Source organism: Tetrao urogallus (assembly GCF_951394365.1).
Source record: "Tetrao urogallus genome assembly, chromosome: 20".
Lineage (NCBI taxonomy): Eukaryota > Metazoa > Chordata > Aves > Galliformes > Phasianidae > Tetrao > Tetrao urogallus.
The window spans coordinates 4,350,523-4,365,138 of record NC_136833.1 but is presented as its reverse complement, the minus strand read 5'-3'; the positions used below and the strand labels follow the sequence as shown (position 1 = coordinate 4,365,138).

Below are 14,616 nucleotides of genomic sequence, written 5' to 3'. Positions count from 1 at the left end.
CTTCCCGTCCCGCAGCGCCCCGCCCACTTCCGGCGTCGCCACGCAAGACGATGGGCGTGGCCGCCACGATGGGAGCGGCCTGTAATGGCGGCCGGCCTGGGCCCTGCCCTTCTGCCAGCCCGCCGCAAACTGCTCGGAGCGCCTCAGAGGAGGTGCAGGAGGCAGCGTGGGCTGCGTGAGCTGTGCCTCAGCCTCCTCAGGGCTCGGGTATTCGCTGTTAGGGAGGCCCAGGATGTGTCATTAGTAAATGCACACTGCACAAGTGATGCCCCCTCAGGCATGGTGAGGGCTGTGAGGAAGGAGCAGGCGGTGCGCTGCGGCCTTGCTGGAAGCTGAGGGCTGCTCCGAGTTGCTGCTGCTGCTTTCTCCAGCCCCACAGCAGAGCTCGGCAGATCTCCTATCACCCCACTGCCCCCAGCGCTGCACCCAGTGACCCCACACCCCTGTGGGATCTGTTAGCAAGGCCGCTCCAAAATCCGTCACACTCCAGGCTCTGTGAGGAGAGAATTCTCAGCATTTTGCACGGACGCCCTGGCCCCAGCCAAATCCCTGCCCCGTGATGGTGTAAGCGATACGGTGCTTCCTGGTGCCTCCCGGCACGGCTGCAACACCATCTGCTCGTGTCACTTTGGCAATTAGCAGGCTGTGCCCGCTGGCAGTGAGGAGCTGCAACACAATTCCCCGTGGCATGGACTCACAGTAATGAGGAGGGTCGCTGCCTCATCTGTGCTTAATTAACACAGGGGCTTTGCCCAGTCAGCGTATGGACCAGCTGAGGGCTTGCACACCCCTAGCTATGCTTGCCTGGAGGAATGGAAGCTAGAGCTGGCCGTGATACAGCTCTCTCTACAAGCCAAATTTTTCATCGAGCTGCTGTGGCCATACAGAAATGGCATGGCATGTGCTGGGGCTGCGTGTGCGTCAGAGAATTAGCTACTAAAGGTCAACGGTGATGGAAGAAGAGGGGCATCGGGCTTTGTGTCTTTATGGAGATAAGCTGGGGCACGGAGCTGGGCGCTGAGTTGAGACAGCTCCGTGCTGTGCATGAGGAGAGGGGAGAGAAAAGGGAACGCAGAGGTTGGGAATGGTTCCATCTGAGATTTATGGGTCATTTGTATTGACCTGAATTTATTAAGCCCACATGCTCTTCTCTCGTCCGTGAAGAAAATCAGAGCGGATCCACAGGTTCAGTCCTCTCTTTGTTTACAAAAGACTTTTTACCTCTGCTGAGGTTGCTATGGAAATGGCTCTAGTTTATGCCTCGTGTTTGTCTTACCAACCTGATTTATAAAAGAATGGCTTGAATTCAGAGCTGGCTGAGTTCCCAGCTGTCTGCGCTGGCCCTGGAAGGCATCCCTGCAGCCACAGCCCTGGCTGCTGCCATGCAAACATCTTCCTCATGCTGTCTCCCAGCTTGTGAGCTCCTGTCTCTGCAGCTCTCCCAGCTCGGGGTCCAAAACACAGCTTCCGAAAGCGGGGGTGTGAGCAACTGTGCCAGTTGCTGCTGGAGAACAGCAAATCAGTGATGGCCAGACACCACTATGGCTGGAGGGCTGCAGGGAGCAGCTGGACACCTCGATTCGCTTGCCCAAAGCGTGGCTTGAGCTGACAACGACTTGCAGCTCTGGGAAACGACAGGCAGCTGCCTGTCATCGGACAGAGCCCACGCAAACAGCACGGGGAGACAGACCTGCAAGTAACACCCTCCCAAATGGCACACCTAGGTGTGGACCCTCGATGTACACGTGTTACTTTTGAGATGCATCTGGGGAGGAAAGACGAGATTGTCACTTGTGTCAGACCAAAACAGGATGGATATCATTGCATCACTGTAAAATAAAAAACCCTTGAGCTGGGATCTGGGCAGAACTGGGCTTGCAGGGGACACGGGATTTGCATCAGAGCAGTTCAGTGCAAAGCAAACAACAGTACTTCCTGATGCGTATCAGAGAAGCTCCTTTGTGTTCCAAAGCAAATGCATTCTGAGGTGTTCTCTTAACAAAAGGGATCCTTCCGGAAGCGCAGGGAGCTGTGCACAGAAAAGCCCTGCAAATCTATCAGGTAGGAGCCACTGCAGACAGCTGAAACACCCGAGAAATGCGGGGGGCTGCACGGCTGCAAGCTCCACATCTTCCTCCTCCTTCACGGCATCAGCCAGCATGCAGCACACCGCAGAGCAGCACCAACCTGCCCAGCCCACACTGAGCCCACTCTCCCGTTTTGCTGCTACGTCTCCGTGTGCAGTGCAGAGAGCAACCCAGCAAAAGGACAGGAACGCACGTTTTCCAGCAGAACTAATGCCGTAATTAGGCAATTCGCTAATAGCCGAGGTGTGAATGGCTTATGGGGAGGCAGGAGGAGCAGCTGTCCTGCAGACACAGCCCTCGCAGCAACGAAGGGCTGTCAGCTCCCCAGCTGGCCAGGCCCTGATGGATGGGCATCCAGGGCTGGTTAACAGGCTCCAGAGATTTTTGGGGAGGGAATGTTTTTGTGAATGGATCGTGATGCAACCGTGGCCTGATTACAGAGCTGAGCAGCTCTCCCCACCCCCAAAAGCCATGTGTGAGCTGTGTCTGGAAGCTGTGTCTGCCATGCTGCCGAGCTGTGACAGTGCAGTCTGGAACCACGTACCGGTTTTCCCTGGGGATCCTCAGCAGAAAAGAGCACGCTAGGAAGATGTATGGCAGCAGAGCATGAGGCACTGCCTGCTTCCCTTGGGGATGGGGGTTGGAAAACATGTATGGGGAACACTGCTGCTAGGAGATGCTCCCCAGGGCTGTTAATTCACTTTTATCTGCTCCGCTCCAGGGTTGAAGGCGTTTCAACTTACACCGGCAACACACCAGACAATGAAAATGACAGACTGAGAGGAGAGGAAACCCAGCCCTGCAAAGGCTGGACGTGTCCTCCACCTCCCTCTGCTCAACCGTGATAAAAAATGCCCCCTCCTCCCTCCTCAGTGTGCCAGACCCACTCTGCTGGTCAGCCTGTGCCTCACCATAGCTGCCTCAGGCCAGCAGCGAGGTCTGTACGCACGCTGCATGACAGCATCCTCTCTCTTTCTACACAGCAAAGCTCCATGCTCATGTTCTTGTGCTGTCCTTTTTGCAAGTGGTTTTATTTTAAAACTGGAACTTGAGTTCTCCATTTGTTTAACAAGTCCCCTTTTTTTCCTTTTTTTAAATAAAATTAATTTATTCTACAGAACAGTAAACTCTTCCAGACTCTTCCCTATTTACAAATGAACATGTTTGTTTGCAGATCGCTGCTCCCCCCACCCCTCTCCTATCCCGTGACGCAGATGATGACAAATCAGCCAACATGTGAAGTCCTCTAAGGCAGTGCTCCCATCCACCGCCACCTGGGGACTGTGGGGAGAACAAGAGCAGTGACATCTGTGCCACATCTGGAGGTCCCCACTCAATCACTGTGTATGTAAAGGGAGTTTGTGTTAAATCCAGCGACACAGAGCATCCAGCTTCTCCCTATGTGAGCAAGGAGAAATGCCCACTCCCACTGCCCCAGCCTTCGCATAGGGAGGTGGCTACTGGCAGGGCAGGGATTGAGGGCTTGTGGTTGCAAAACAGTGGGAGCTCCCAGCCCTCAGCAGCCCAGAAGGCAGCTCTCAGCTCTGGAGGAAGCTACAAGCCTCAAAGACAGGCTTGTAGCCTGTCTTCTTGATGTAGAAGATCATCCCTGCCCGTGGGAAGGATGAGAAGCGACTCCAGAGTTGGGACACACTTTGCTAGCTCAGGAAAGAAGGCACCTAACAAAAAAAAATCTGATCCAAACCAAAACCAGACAGCAGAATAACTCTTCAGGCAATTCACTGGGGTTCGAGCTTGGCTGTGGCTTGACTCTTACCCTACATGAAGAACACAATCCCAGCAAGCAGCCTGGCCCCAGCATCTGTGCTCTCTCTCTCAGGTCTCTGCAGTGCAGGAGGGAGCTCCTTTTCATGCTGGAGATCTGCTGCAGGGGTCTGCTCAAAAGCCACCATGCTGCTAACAGGCAGAGACAGCACATGGTCCCTGCAGGCAGCAGTGCTGCCACGTGGCACTGGTGAGGGCAGGGTGGCACTTGAGCAAGGGAAATCCCAATGCTGTCAGCCCAACCCAGTCCCTGTGTTCCACCTGCACAGCCACACAGTTCCACCAGGAGCCACACTCCTTTCATTCTCTCTGGGTTTTTCAATTTCTATAAGAAAAAAAATAAAATAAAAATCTTCAATAGCATCTACTGAAGGTCTGTAGTGTTTGCACTCCTGGGGTGTGCTGTGGTGGCAATTCTGCTTCCAGCCCTGTACCTGGCCTCTGTCTGACCCCCTGGAGATACCCCAAGTAAGGGCTGATGTGAGTGGGGCTGGTGTTGTGTTTTCCAAAGTTTGCCTTCAACGATGGCAATGAGTGCTGTGGAAAGGAGGGAGAAGATTGCTGATACCTTTGTAGGCAATTCAAGGTTTCAGAAGCAAAGGAGAGGAAGAAAGGGGGCGTTCAGGGAGTCTCTACAAGGAGAAAAAGGACAAAGGAAGAGAAAGGGCAGGAAAGCAGGGAAAGACCTTCCTCCAATGAGATGCATCAAGCTTTGGACAAAAAGCCTTCTCCTGGCAGAGCATGGGAAACTTGTGCCCCAGAGACACACAAGGATGGAGCTGTGCTGAGCATGGGGCACAATGCCTATAGGCACACAGACCTGTGCCTACGAGGACAGCTCTGCAGGGACACTTCCATCCCCATCCCAAAATGCCCAAACCTCAGTGCTGGGAGAACACTTGGTCGGGAGGGAAAGGGAAGGTGCCGCAAGCTTCAAAACAGCACTGATGCCTCCAACCTCGCACCCACTCAGTGCTGCCAGGTCCAGCTGGGCCATCACACAGGAGCAAGGAGGATGTCCTAGCCCCGGTGCTGGTGGTGGCAGTGAGGCTGGTGCAGCAGCAATGGGCACGGTTGCCCCGTGTCCCCCCATCATCCCGCCCCTAAGGGGCTCAGTAGAAGGAGTATTGGTTCTCCACTGCCCGGGTCCGACTGCGGGCACCGTCAGCATCGTGATAGTCCTCAGTGCCGGTGGCAGCAGGCTCCGGCCGGCGCTCAGCGCTGTCGCTGCGGCTGCGGGGGCCCAGGGCTCCCTCCAGGCGGTGGTAGGGTGTGGGGACGGCGGGGGGCACAGCCACCCCCTCAGTGGGTGGTGGGACTGGCGGGGCGGCGGGCGCCGTGCTGCAGAAGTAGTGTGGGGGTGGTGGGTCGGTGCGGCAGAGCGGCGGCTGTGGCACGAGGGCTGGCGGAGGGCCAGTGTCTGCAAGGGAATCATGGAATATCTCAAGTTGGAAGGAACCCACGGCACCACTCAGAAATGAGACCATACGTCTGAGAGCACTGTCCAGATGCTAATGGAATGGGGAGCTCAGCCCCTCTAAGGGTGCCTGGGGGATGGTGCCTTCCCAAGCCCGTTCTCCCCATCCTTCACCCTGTGCACCCCAACCTTCCCTGCCTACCTTCTCCATGCCCCAGTGAGCTGTGCAGACCTCTAACCCTCTCCTGTCTGAGCCAAGGATCCTAAGGAGACTCGTTCATTTTTGGGTGGTGTTTTTTCTCAGAAAGAGTGGTGATGCAGTGGCACAGCTGCCCAGGGAGGTGGGGCAGTCCCCGTCCCTGGAGGTGTTCCAGAACCATGGAGATGTGGCACTGAGGACATGGTGGGGTGGGCTGGTGTTGGACGTGGGGATCTGAGAGCTCTTTTCCAACCTGAATGGTTCTACGATCCCGGCCCCAATCCTCCCCACCAGCCCCAAACCCAACACGCCCCCAGCACCCACCGGGCTGCAGGCTCTGGGCCACCACGTAGCTCCGAAGCGTGATGTCCGCAGCGCCACCTGACTCCAGCGGGATGGGGTGTGTGTGGAAGTGCCGCAGCATGTCGAAGATGCTCTGGAACCAGAGGTGCTGCACGTGGCACTGCCCGCTCTCGTTCAGCGACAGCCGGAGGTGCTGTGAGGACAGGACAGGAGGTGAGCTGCAGGTGGAAGGCCCCAACCTCTCTCAGCCTCGCAGCTGCCCGAGGTTGGCTCAGGAAGTCACCCACCTTGGCTTTCCCCTGGAAGTTGAAGGTCAGCACGTACTCCCCTGGCCGTGTCTCACTCTGCCGGATGACAAACAGGCCGTGGCTCCGGGCACCGCCGAACAGCACCAGCTGAGCCGCCTTGATCCGTGACAGCGTCCCATGGAACCAGGGGAAGTCAGAGAGGTTGATCTCTGTGTCCACTTCACTGTCCTCTCCTGGCCGCAAGCACCACTGGGTTTTAGGGAGCATGTAGGCATTGCCCTCTCCCAGCCCCAAGGACGAGGCAATGTGGCCACGTGCCGCATTCCCCCAAGCAAACCTACCTGCAAGGTGTGTGCTGGCTGTGGGTGCAGACTCCAGTGTCTGCAAGAAGCTCTCCAGCGGGACGTGGGCCAGCAGCTCCCCCACGGAGTCCCTGCCCCGGCCATGGGGTGTGGGCATAGCAGTGGTGGTGGCACTGTGAGCACCGGGCAGGGCACATCTATCTGGCAGCTTGTGCACATCTGGAAGGAAACATTGATGCTCTCAAGCAAGAGCAGGCATGCTTCCATGATGGGGGCTAGCATGAGGACCCAAGCTCCCAGTCCACGCTGCCTGACAGGAGCTGCCCCACACACAGCAGAGGTGGCAGCAGCAGACACCTCCCGACCCCCGTGGGATTTCTCACCATCAGCCAGGAACTCGCAGCTGCAGGAGGACGCCCGGCCCGGCAGGCAGGCTCCCTGAGCACAGGATGCCAACTCGATGTCATCCCCGCTATCCCTGGTGGGAGAGCACAGAGCAGAGGGTCACACACTACACATGTGGCATCACCCCCTGGAGAGACTCCTTTTGCTCCAGCCCCACCATCCCAACCAAATCCCAGCTTCTCAGCCTCAGCCCTTCCTCCCAGAGCACAAAAGAACCCGCAGCACTCAGTGCCATGGGATGGGGCATGGTGAGAAGCTAATGCACCACACACCCAGGCTGCCCCGTGCACTTGAGCACCATTGTTGAGCAAGCTCCCAGCTTGCTCACAGCCTATTTTTATCCACCCGTGGCATTCGGGTGCTCTTTTGCTTAACAGCAGCCACGTGTGTGCCAGCAGCCAGGAAGCGGCTGCGTTAGCGTAAGGGCTCACGGGGGAGCTGCTGAATTATTTAGTGGCCAGTAAGTGAATCAGCCACTGGGAGTCATTCAGCTGCAGCCACTTTAAAAAAAAAAAAGAAAAAGAAAAAATAAATAAATAAGAGTAGAAGGAAACCAAAACCGACAGGGCTCTGCAGAAATCCCGTTGCTGGGTGCTTACGCAGAGGTTTCAGCTCGGTTCCTTGGCAGGAGGACTGAGCGCTGCATGCAGGAGCTGAATGAAAATTCATTCTTGGCACAGAGCGCGCGTGGCAGCGTATGAAGCGGCTCATTATTATTTGCTGTGGAGTTCATTATTATTTGCTTTATGGCTGTGTCTGGAGGCCAGCACGGGGTTGTATATATTTAAAGAAGCACACAGCTGAATTTCCCCAGCAAAAGGCAGCTTTGGGGACAAGCTGATGTGGGGAGGGGGGCACAGGAGGCAGAAGGGAGCTCCCCAAGCTCCCATCCCAGCTTTGTTCAGGGCTCTCACTCCTAAAAGCTCCCTTTGGAAGCCATGGCAAGAAGGGCAGTGCTGGTGCTCCCTGGGGGAGTGTGCCTGCAGAGCCTTCATTACGGCATGGATACTGGGCTGGAAATAAAAGGATGGGAGGTACGGCTGATACTGAGTGCACGCTCTGTAGGGTGCACCTCTGACACACAGCAGTTGCTGACTCTGCCTCCAGATTTTTGCCCCAGTGAATCAGGGACTTTCTGCAATAAGCCGGGCAGCAGAAATTGCATCAGCTGGGGTCTGTTCCAAGCCAGTGGTCTGTGAGGGCTGCCTACCAGTACCAGCAGCCAGCCCACCACTCTCTCTGGGCTGTACAGGGGAAGTTTTCGCTTGCTGGAACAAGACGATTTTCCTTTCAACAAGAACATCATGCCTGAATCGTGCCCAGGTCATGTCCTGACAGAGTGGGGAGAAGGGTGTGCAGTGTGCAGGGGGAGCCCAGCCGTGCCCATGAGCCTTACCCAGGGTCAATGCAGTCCTGGATATCTGCCACCCACGAGTGTTTCTGCAGGGAGTCAATGGTCTCCAGGATGTACTCGGCACCGTTCTCCACCTGGAGGTGAGTCACAACAGTGTCAGGTCATGTTTAGAGTCCTGCACCCCCCACCAGGCAAAGCCAACCCCATAACACAGTGGGACAGCAGCCACCTCCACATCTCCGTACTGCCACTAATAACTTCTTGCTTGGAGGACACTGAGATGTCTCCATCCCAGCAAAGCGATGGCAAGGAGTGACCTAGAGATGCTCAAAGACTGTGAACCCAAAGGGTCTGGGCTGCTCTGAGGCTGGGAAGGGTGCAAACACCATATGGCAAGAGGGGGGCAGTGGGCACCAGGAGATAGATGCTGCTGCCCCATCCTTCCCAGACCCCCTGCATGACCCTGAGCTGGGAGGAGCCCTGGCTCTGGGAGGGTATCGCATTGCCAGCCAAGAGCCTTCTTGCTAATTAAATTAATGGCATACAACTGAATCACTGTCCTGAAAATAAACAGGGAGCAGTGCCCGGGGCGAGCAGCACCCGGTCCCCTGCCATGCGCCAGCTGCAGGGGAGCAGCAGAGCCCCGTTTTGTTTAACCAACGGTTTGCAGCTTGGGAGAGCACAGTGCTCCTTCATGCACAGCATGAAAGCAAGCAGAGCATGTGCAGGGCTCGGGTATTTTGCAAGCACTGCTTGTGCAATGGAAAAAATGCGTGTGCTCGGTGTCTGATGTGCGGCAAGAACGCACCGTCTGCTAATTGCTGGGTGACTGAGCATCATGGGGTCCAGCGTGGTCCCTCTGCATGAGGCAGGGGCTTTCCCACCCATGGGTGAAGGCTCTGCATCAGCCCCAAGTGCAGAAGGCAGCAGGGGCTGCCCCCCAGCCCCTGTCCCACCACTCTGATCCATGCCCCAGCACCGAGGGGGGCGCCAGTCCTCTGCAAAGGGCGATAGCAACAAGCAACAGGAATGAGGCCCAGGGCAGAAAGTGAGCCATGAGGGTGTCAGAAACACACCATGAAAGGGAGACGCGGGAGGGAGCACAGCGGGAAAGGGGCAGCAGATGATGCTGAATGAGTCCCTGGGGTTGACTCAGTGCTTGGTGCCTCACAGAAGAGATCGATGGCAATCGTTTAACCCTGCAGGCAGAATGGGGCAGGAGCAGGTTAGAGGGTAAACGGGGAGGGGATAATTACTGAGAAGGTGGGAGCAGTGCTGGAGTCAAGGCAGCGGAGGAAGAGCAGCAAAAGGGGGCTGAGATTTTACAGGGATCTGGAAACCATGATCAGAAGAAATGATGAGCCATATTCCAAGAGCAAACACTGATAGTTAATGGCCAAAGCAGAGGAGATGCTGAGCTCTGTGCTCACAGCCCTCACAGCCCCACTCATGCTGGCATTCAGCAGTGACGAGGACAGAAGGAAGGAGGAGAGGATGGATCCCTGATCAATTCAGAGATGACACCACGCTGCAGCGTGCTGGAGGATGACGCAAGAACTCCAATGAATGCCCTGATGCTGAGAAATCAGCTTTGAAAGAACAAGACCCAGGCAGCTCTACCTCAAGGGCATGGCGCTGACGCCAGCAGGGGAACCACGGCTGCAGAGTGCTTCTGCAAAAAGCACGGCAGGGTTAGGGCAGCTCATGAGCTGCTGTGAGTCAGCGGCATCCTCTGGGCATGGAGACAGCCAGAAGATGCGCTGGGGCTGAGGAAAGAGGAAGAGGAAAGGAGAAGCGATGCAAGGAGAAGCGATGCTTCCTGCTGACTCCGGGCTGCTGCACTGCCTTCACTTTGAGGCACGTGGGGAGGACCAACATCAACAGGGCCTGAGGGAACAGCATGGAGCTGCGTCAGGGGAGGGTCGGGCTGGTGGTTAGAAGGTTCTGCACCAGAGGGTGTTGGGCACAGAACAGGCTCCCCAGGGCAGGGGGCACAGCCCTGAGCTGCTGGAGTTCAAAGAGCATTTGGACAGTGCTCTCAGATGTGTGGTTTGGGTGGCTCTTTGTGGAGCCAAGAGCTGGACTTGATGATTCTTATGGATCTCTTCCAACTTGGGATATTCTACGATTCTGCGGCTGGGGCCATGCAGTGCACAGTGAGAAGATCCCTGCTGCCACCCACCCCATGGTGCTTCCCAACACTGCCACCTGAGCCTGGGATTTGCCACAGAGGGCTGCTGCCTGTCAGCAGGGAGCATTCAGTTAATTGCATTGTACGGAGAATGATTTCTCTGGGGTCTCTAGCTGGGGATGGATTCAGTCTCTCTGCTCGCATCCCTTGCAAATTGTCTCTGGATACCCATTTCAGCACTCTTGTAGTGATGGGGTAAAGCAAAACACGATGGCAAAGCCAGGCAAACACCAGGGAGGTGGGGGAGTCACCATCTCTGGAGGTGTTCACAAACTGTGCAGATGTGGCACTGAGGGACACTGTCAGCGGGGGTGGGCTGGGGTTGGACGTGGGGATCTGAGGGGTCTTTCTCAACCTTAATGATTCTATGACTGCACCTCAATCCCAATCTACCTCGGCATCAGGTGGATGCTGTGTCACTGTGGGAGCCCCAAAGGAGAGCACAGCATGGGAAGGCAGGGCAGTAGCAGCATCAGTAATGCTGGGGCAAGGAAATATCCCTGGGGCCAAAGCATCCCTGCAATGGGGTTGGATGTGGGGCTGGATGCCCACCGCTGCCCCTACCCTCACCTTCAGCACAAAGGTGTTGTCCTTGTCAGGCATCTCCAAAGGCATGGTGGTCCGCACCTCGATGATGGCTGACAGTGGGATGCTCACCTTGGGCTTGGAAGCCTGAAAAAAAAAAAACAAATAAAAGAAAAAAGAATGAGAACAAACAAACAAATAAATCAAATCAATCAATAAATAATAAAAAGTCTTCGCTCAGTCGAATCAAACTGTCCCAGGGGGGAACGCAGCTCTCAGCAAGGCAAGATAGCAGCTCAGCCCACACGCTTGTTACGGGGGGGTGGGGAGATAAAAGAAAAAAATTAAAAAAAGCATTGATTTCCCTCATGTGCCTGATAACTCTGAGCTCTTTTAATTAAATGAAGAAAAGGCCTGGTGGAAGATGGGGAAGTTCATGTGCTTGTCTGCCAAGCCTCCTTGCTGCGGCACTGGCATCCCGACGGGGCTGGTGATGAGCACTGGGCTGCAGGTTACCAACAACAGGTTCAGTTCCTATTTTTTTCTTTTTGCCTTTTTTTTTTTTTTTTTTTAAAAAAGGGGAAAAAAGCTAAAAGCTGAACTATGAGAACAGGAACTGTTCCTTTCCCCTCTGGGATGTTTCATTTCCACCTCTGCGATCCGCAGCACCACCTCCACGTGTGCTACGTGGGGCCCAGCACTGCTGTGTTCTTCCATCCGCATTTCCACCAGACAAGGTGAGAAAGGCAAAACCCAAACTCCTCATTCAGCAGCGGGCAGGGAACAACCTGCTCCTGAGGAGTCTTCCTGCACCCCGTGGGAAGTGCTATTAATGGCCACGGGGGCATCTCTGCAAGTGTATTTTCCCCTTTTTCTAAGCCTTTGGGTGCTCAGAACAACTGTCAGGGATCCCTGGGCTCATTGCTTCCCACTGAAGCAGCAGTTAAGCAGGGACGTGATGGGATGAGGGGAGAAGGAAAGGAAAACTGAAGACTGAGGGCTGTGATTACAGCAGGCTTTCCTTCCCATGGCATTTAAATAACATGAGATTTCTATTCTAACACATCTAGTAAGGCCCCAGGGAATCACTTACTATTTGCCCCAGGGCTGCCAAAGATGAGCACACACAGCACAGATGAGGCTCTCTAAGCACAGGGGAGGGCTGGGTAGCACAAGGACAGTTGGACATTAGGAAAATCTTCTCCTGAAGAGTGGTGATGCAGTGGCACAGCTGCGCAGGGAGGTGGGGGAGTCCCCATCCCTGGAGGTGTTCCAGAACCGTGGAGATGTGGCACTGAGGGACGTGGGCAGTGCTGGTGGGAGGTGGATGGTTGGACTGGGTGATCTTAGAGGTCTTTTCCAACCTCAGTGATTCTATGATTGTTCCAAATGAATTATCAGTTTGAAAATAGAGTGCCGAGTCCAAGCGCGGGACCTCCTGGTGGCATGTGGAGCACTCTGCAGAGTGTTGGGGAGAGCAAGACCTCCTCGTGTTCAGGACACCGTGCATCCCAGCATGGCAGTGAGCTTCTCTGCAACCACCAATGCCTTGGGCTGAGCCAGCAGGCTGGGCTTCAGCACCTTTCCAAAGATCACTGGGGATGAGAACCGGTGCTTCTGTGGATGGGACCCAACTGTGCGTGCATTCATGTCGCAACGCGCAGCACCACACCTCCCCAAACCCACCAAGCACAACTGCTGCCTCAACTTCACCCCAACACTTCCAAGGACCTCAGCCAGGCCTTACCTTGGGAGGGACGTAGAACTCGAGCAGGAATCTCTCCCCTTCCACCTTCACGGCCTTGCGCAGCAGGAGGCGGCACTTCTGCCACTGTGAGCTCCCCACACAGTTCGTGTCATCGGCCACCATGTAGCGCAGCGTGCCCTCCCTCTGGATGTCCACCAGCTCCACCTTGGAGGACTGTGCCTTGGACAGACGCAGCTTGTGGGTCCACTTCTCCCGGGGGTCACCGGGCTCCTTGCCCCACGGCTCCCTCTCGGTCCTCCTGGTGCCTGGAGCCGCCTCGGCGCCCGGCTCGGGAGAAGACCTTCGGTGCCACATCTCCTTCATGCCGTCCACCACGCACAAGCTCATGTTCCTCAAGGAGAAGCCCTTCTTGAACTTGGGCTTGGCGGAGGCGTGCACGGAGACATCCTCCGAGCTGCGGGACTGGCCATAGGAGGACACTTTGCGGGCCTGCGCCTGCTGCACCGGGCTGAGATAGCGGCCGGCACCCAGCGGGGCCTCCATGCTGTCCAAGGACTCGGTGGACGTCTCCTCCTTCCGCTGGGCCACCTCCCGCCCGTAGGGCACGTGGCAGTTCTGCAGCCCCACGAAGGGCACGATGTTGTACTTGGTGGGCGAGTCGGAGACGAACACCCGGCTGACCTCCACGCTGAAGATATCCAAGAAGTTGGCGGCGAAGTGATGGGAGAAGGAAGCCTCGGCGCCCGGCGTGTCGTAGTGCGGGTTCTCCTTCAGGAACTGGCAGAACTTCTGGGCGAAGTCGACGGCGGCCGCCTGGGCGTGCAGCTCGCAGAACTCACGCCAGTCGGGGAGCGGGGAGGAGGGCTCCTGGCACAGGGCATCGCCGTTCATGGCTGCCCCATTCCACCTGGCGGCGGGCTGTGGGCAAGGGCACAGCGTCAGCATGGCCGCGACGGCCCCCCGCAGCTGGTGCGGGTCTGCAGCCCCAGCACAGAGGGGGAAACGCTGTGGGAAAGTGGTTTTGTGCTCTTTCCTCTCCCTCTGCCGCACTGGAACCAAATGTGGCCCTGGCAGCGGCCATAAATCGTACTTATTTTATGATTATGACCCATTCAAAAGTGCCATTGATTTCTCATAAAACCACCGAGGAGTCTGTGACCGGAGCAGCCCAGGGACCTCCAGGCCCATTACCATCATTAGACTCCACAGCCTCAACAGAAAGCCCCGGGGATCAACAAGTCCATGGATTAAAGGGAAAAATCAACCAAGAAAGCAGAGCTGGAGCCAGCAGGAGCTGAGCAGAGGTAAAGGCCAGACCCACGTTGCCATGGGAGAAGCACCCAACGTCACCAACCTCTGCCCAAACTGTCAACAGGAGTTGGGAGTGTGAAGCCCGGCTTTTCCACTGCCTCGCAGTTCCCCATGTGCTTCTCTGCCCCACTCACACAGCAGGGAAATCCCCGGCCTTGCAGTTAGGGATGTCTTTGAATTTCCCCAAGAGACAGCAGGAAAGCAGCGTAAAACGCAAAGCTGTTTGTTACCAGGCCAGCAAATGCAATTCTCACACATCCATCCATCACTGGCACAGAATTTAAAGGCTCAGCTACTGCCCTTCAGCACTACAGTGCACGGCTGCAGCTCCCTGAGCACACAGCAGCCCAATAGGGATTTTGGGGAGACAAAGAGGGTCTCCTGCTGCCAATCCAAGTGGGCATGGCCAGCATCACCAGGAAGACAGCTTTGCCCTGGGGGCTGTGCTTCTCCTCATTGATCCCAGGAGGGATGGAGCAGGAGAGAGACTGCCCAGAACTGAGGGGTTGCCAAGATGTGACACCCAGAGAGATTAGAGAGGAGGAAAAAACAAACAACAAAGCCCAAAGCACTTCAAAAAATGATAAACCCCAAACAGAAAGCCGGGCCACCCAGCCGCAATGGAGACACGCACACAGAGGCATCACAGCATCTTGCTTTCATCTGCACAGGGATGACAGAATTTCAAAGGGCAATTTATAAAAATGAAGCCTAGAGGAGCGATGACTTGCAGGCCTGGAGGAGGCAGTGGGGTGCACAGCTCCCCATCATCCCCTGCCCA

At 56.0% G+C, this 14,616-nt stretch overlaps 1 protein-coding gene across 1 annotated transcript; it reads right to left on the bottom strand.

Moving 5' to 3' along the window:
• Positions 1-4,984: 4,984 nt before the first annotated feature.
• SH2B2 (SH2B adaptor protein 2) lies at positions 4,985-13,427 on the bottom strand (the record flags this gene model as incomplete). Its single annotated transcript, XM_079545171.1, has 8 exons — positions 12,564-13,427; positions 10,862-10,963; positions 8,143-8,234; positions 6,725-6,819; positions 6,381-6,560; positions 6,079-6,272; positions 5,813-5,984; positions 4,985-5,292 (listed from the first exon to the last, which is right to left on the bottom strand). Exons 1-8 carry the CDS (start codon positions 13,413-13,415, stop codon positions 4,985-4,987), a joined length of 1,995 nt encoding a protein of 664 aa, XP_079401297.1. The 5' UTR covers positions 13,416-13,427.
• Positions 13,428-14,616: the final 1,189 nt, after the last annotated feature.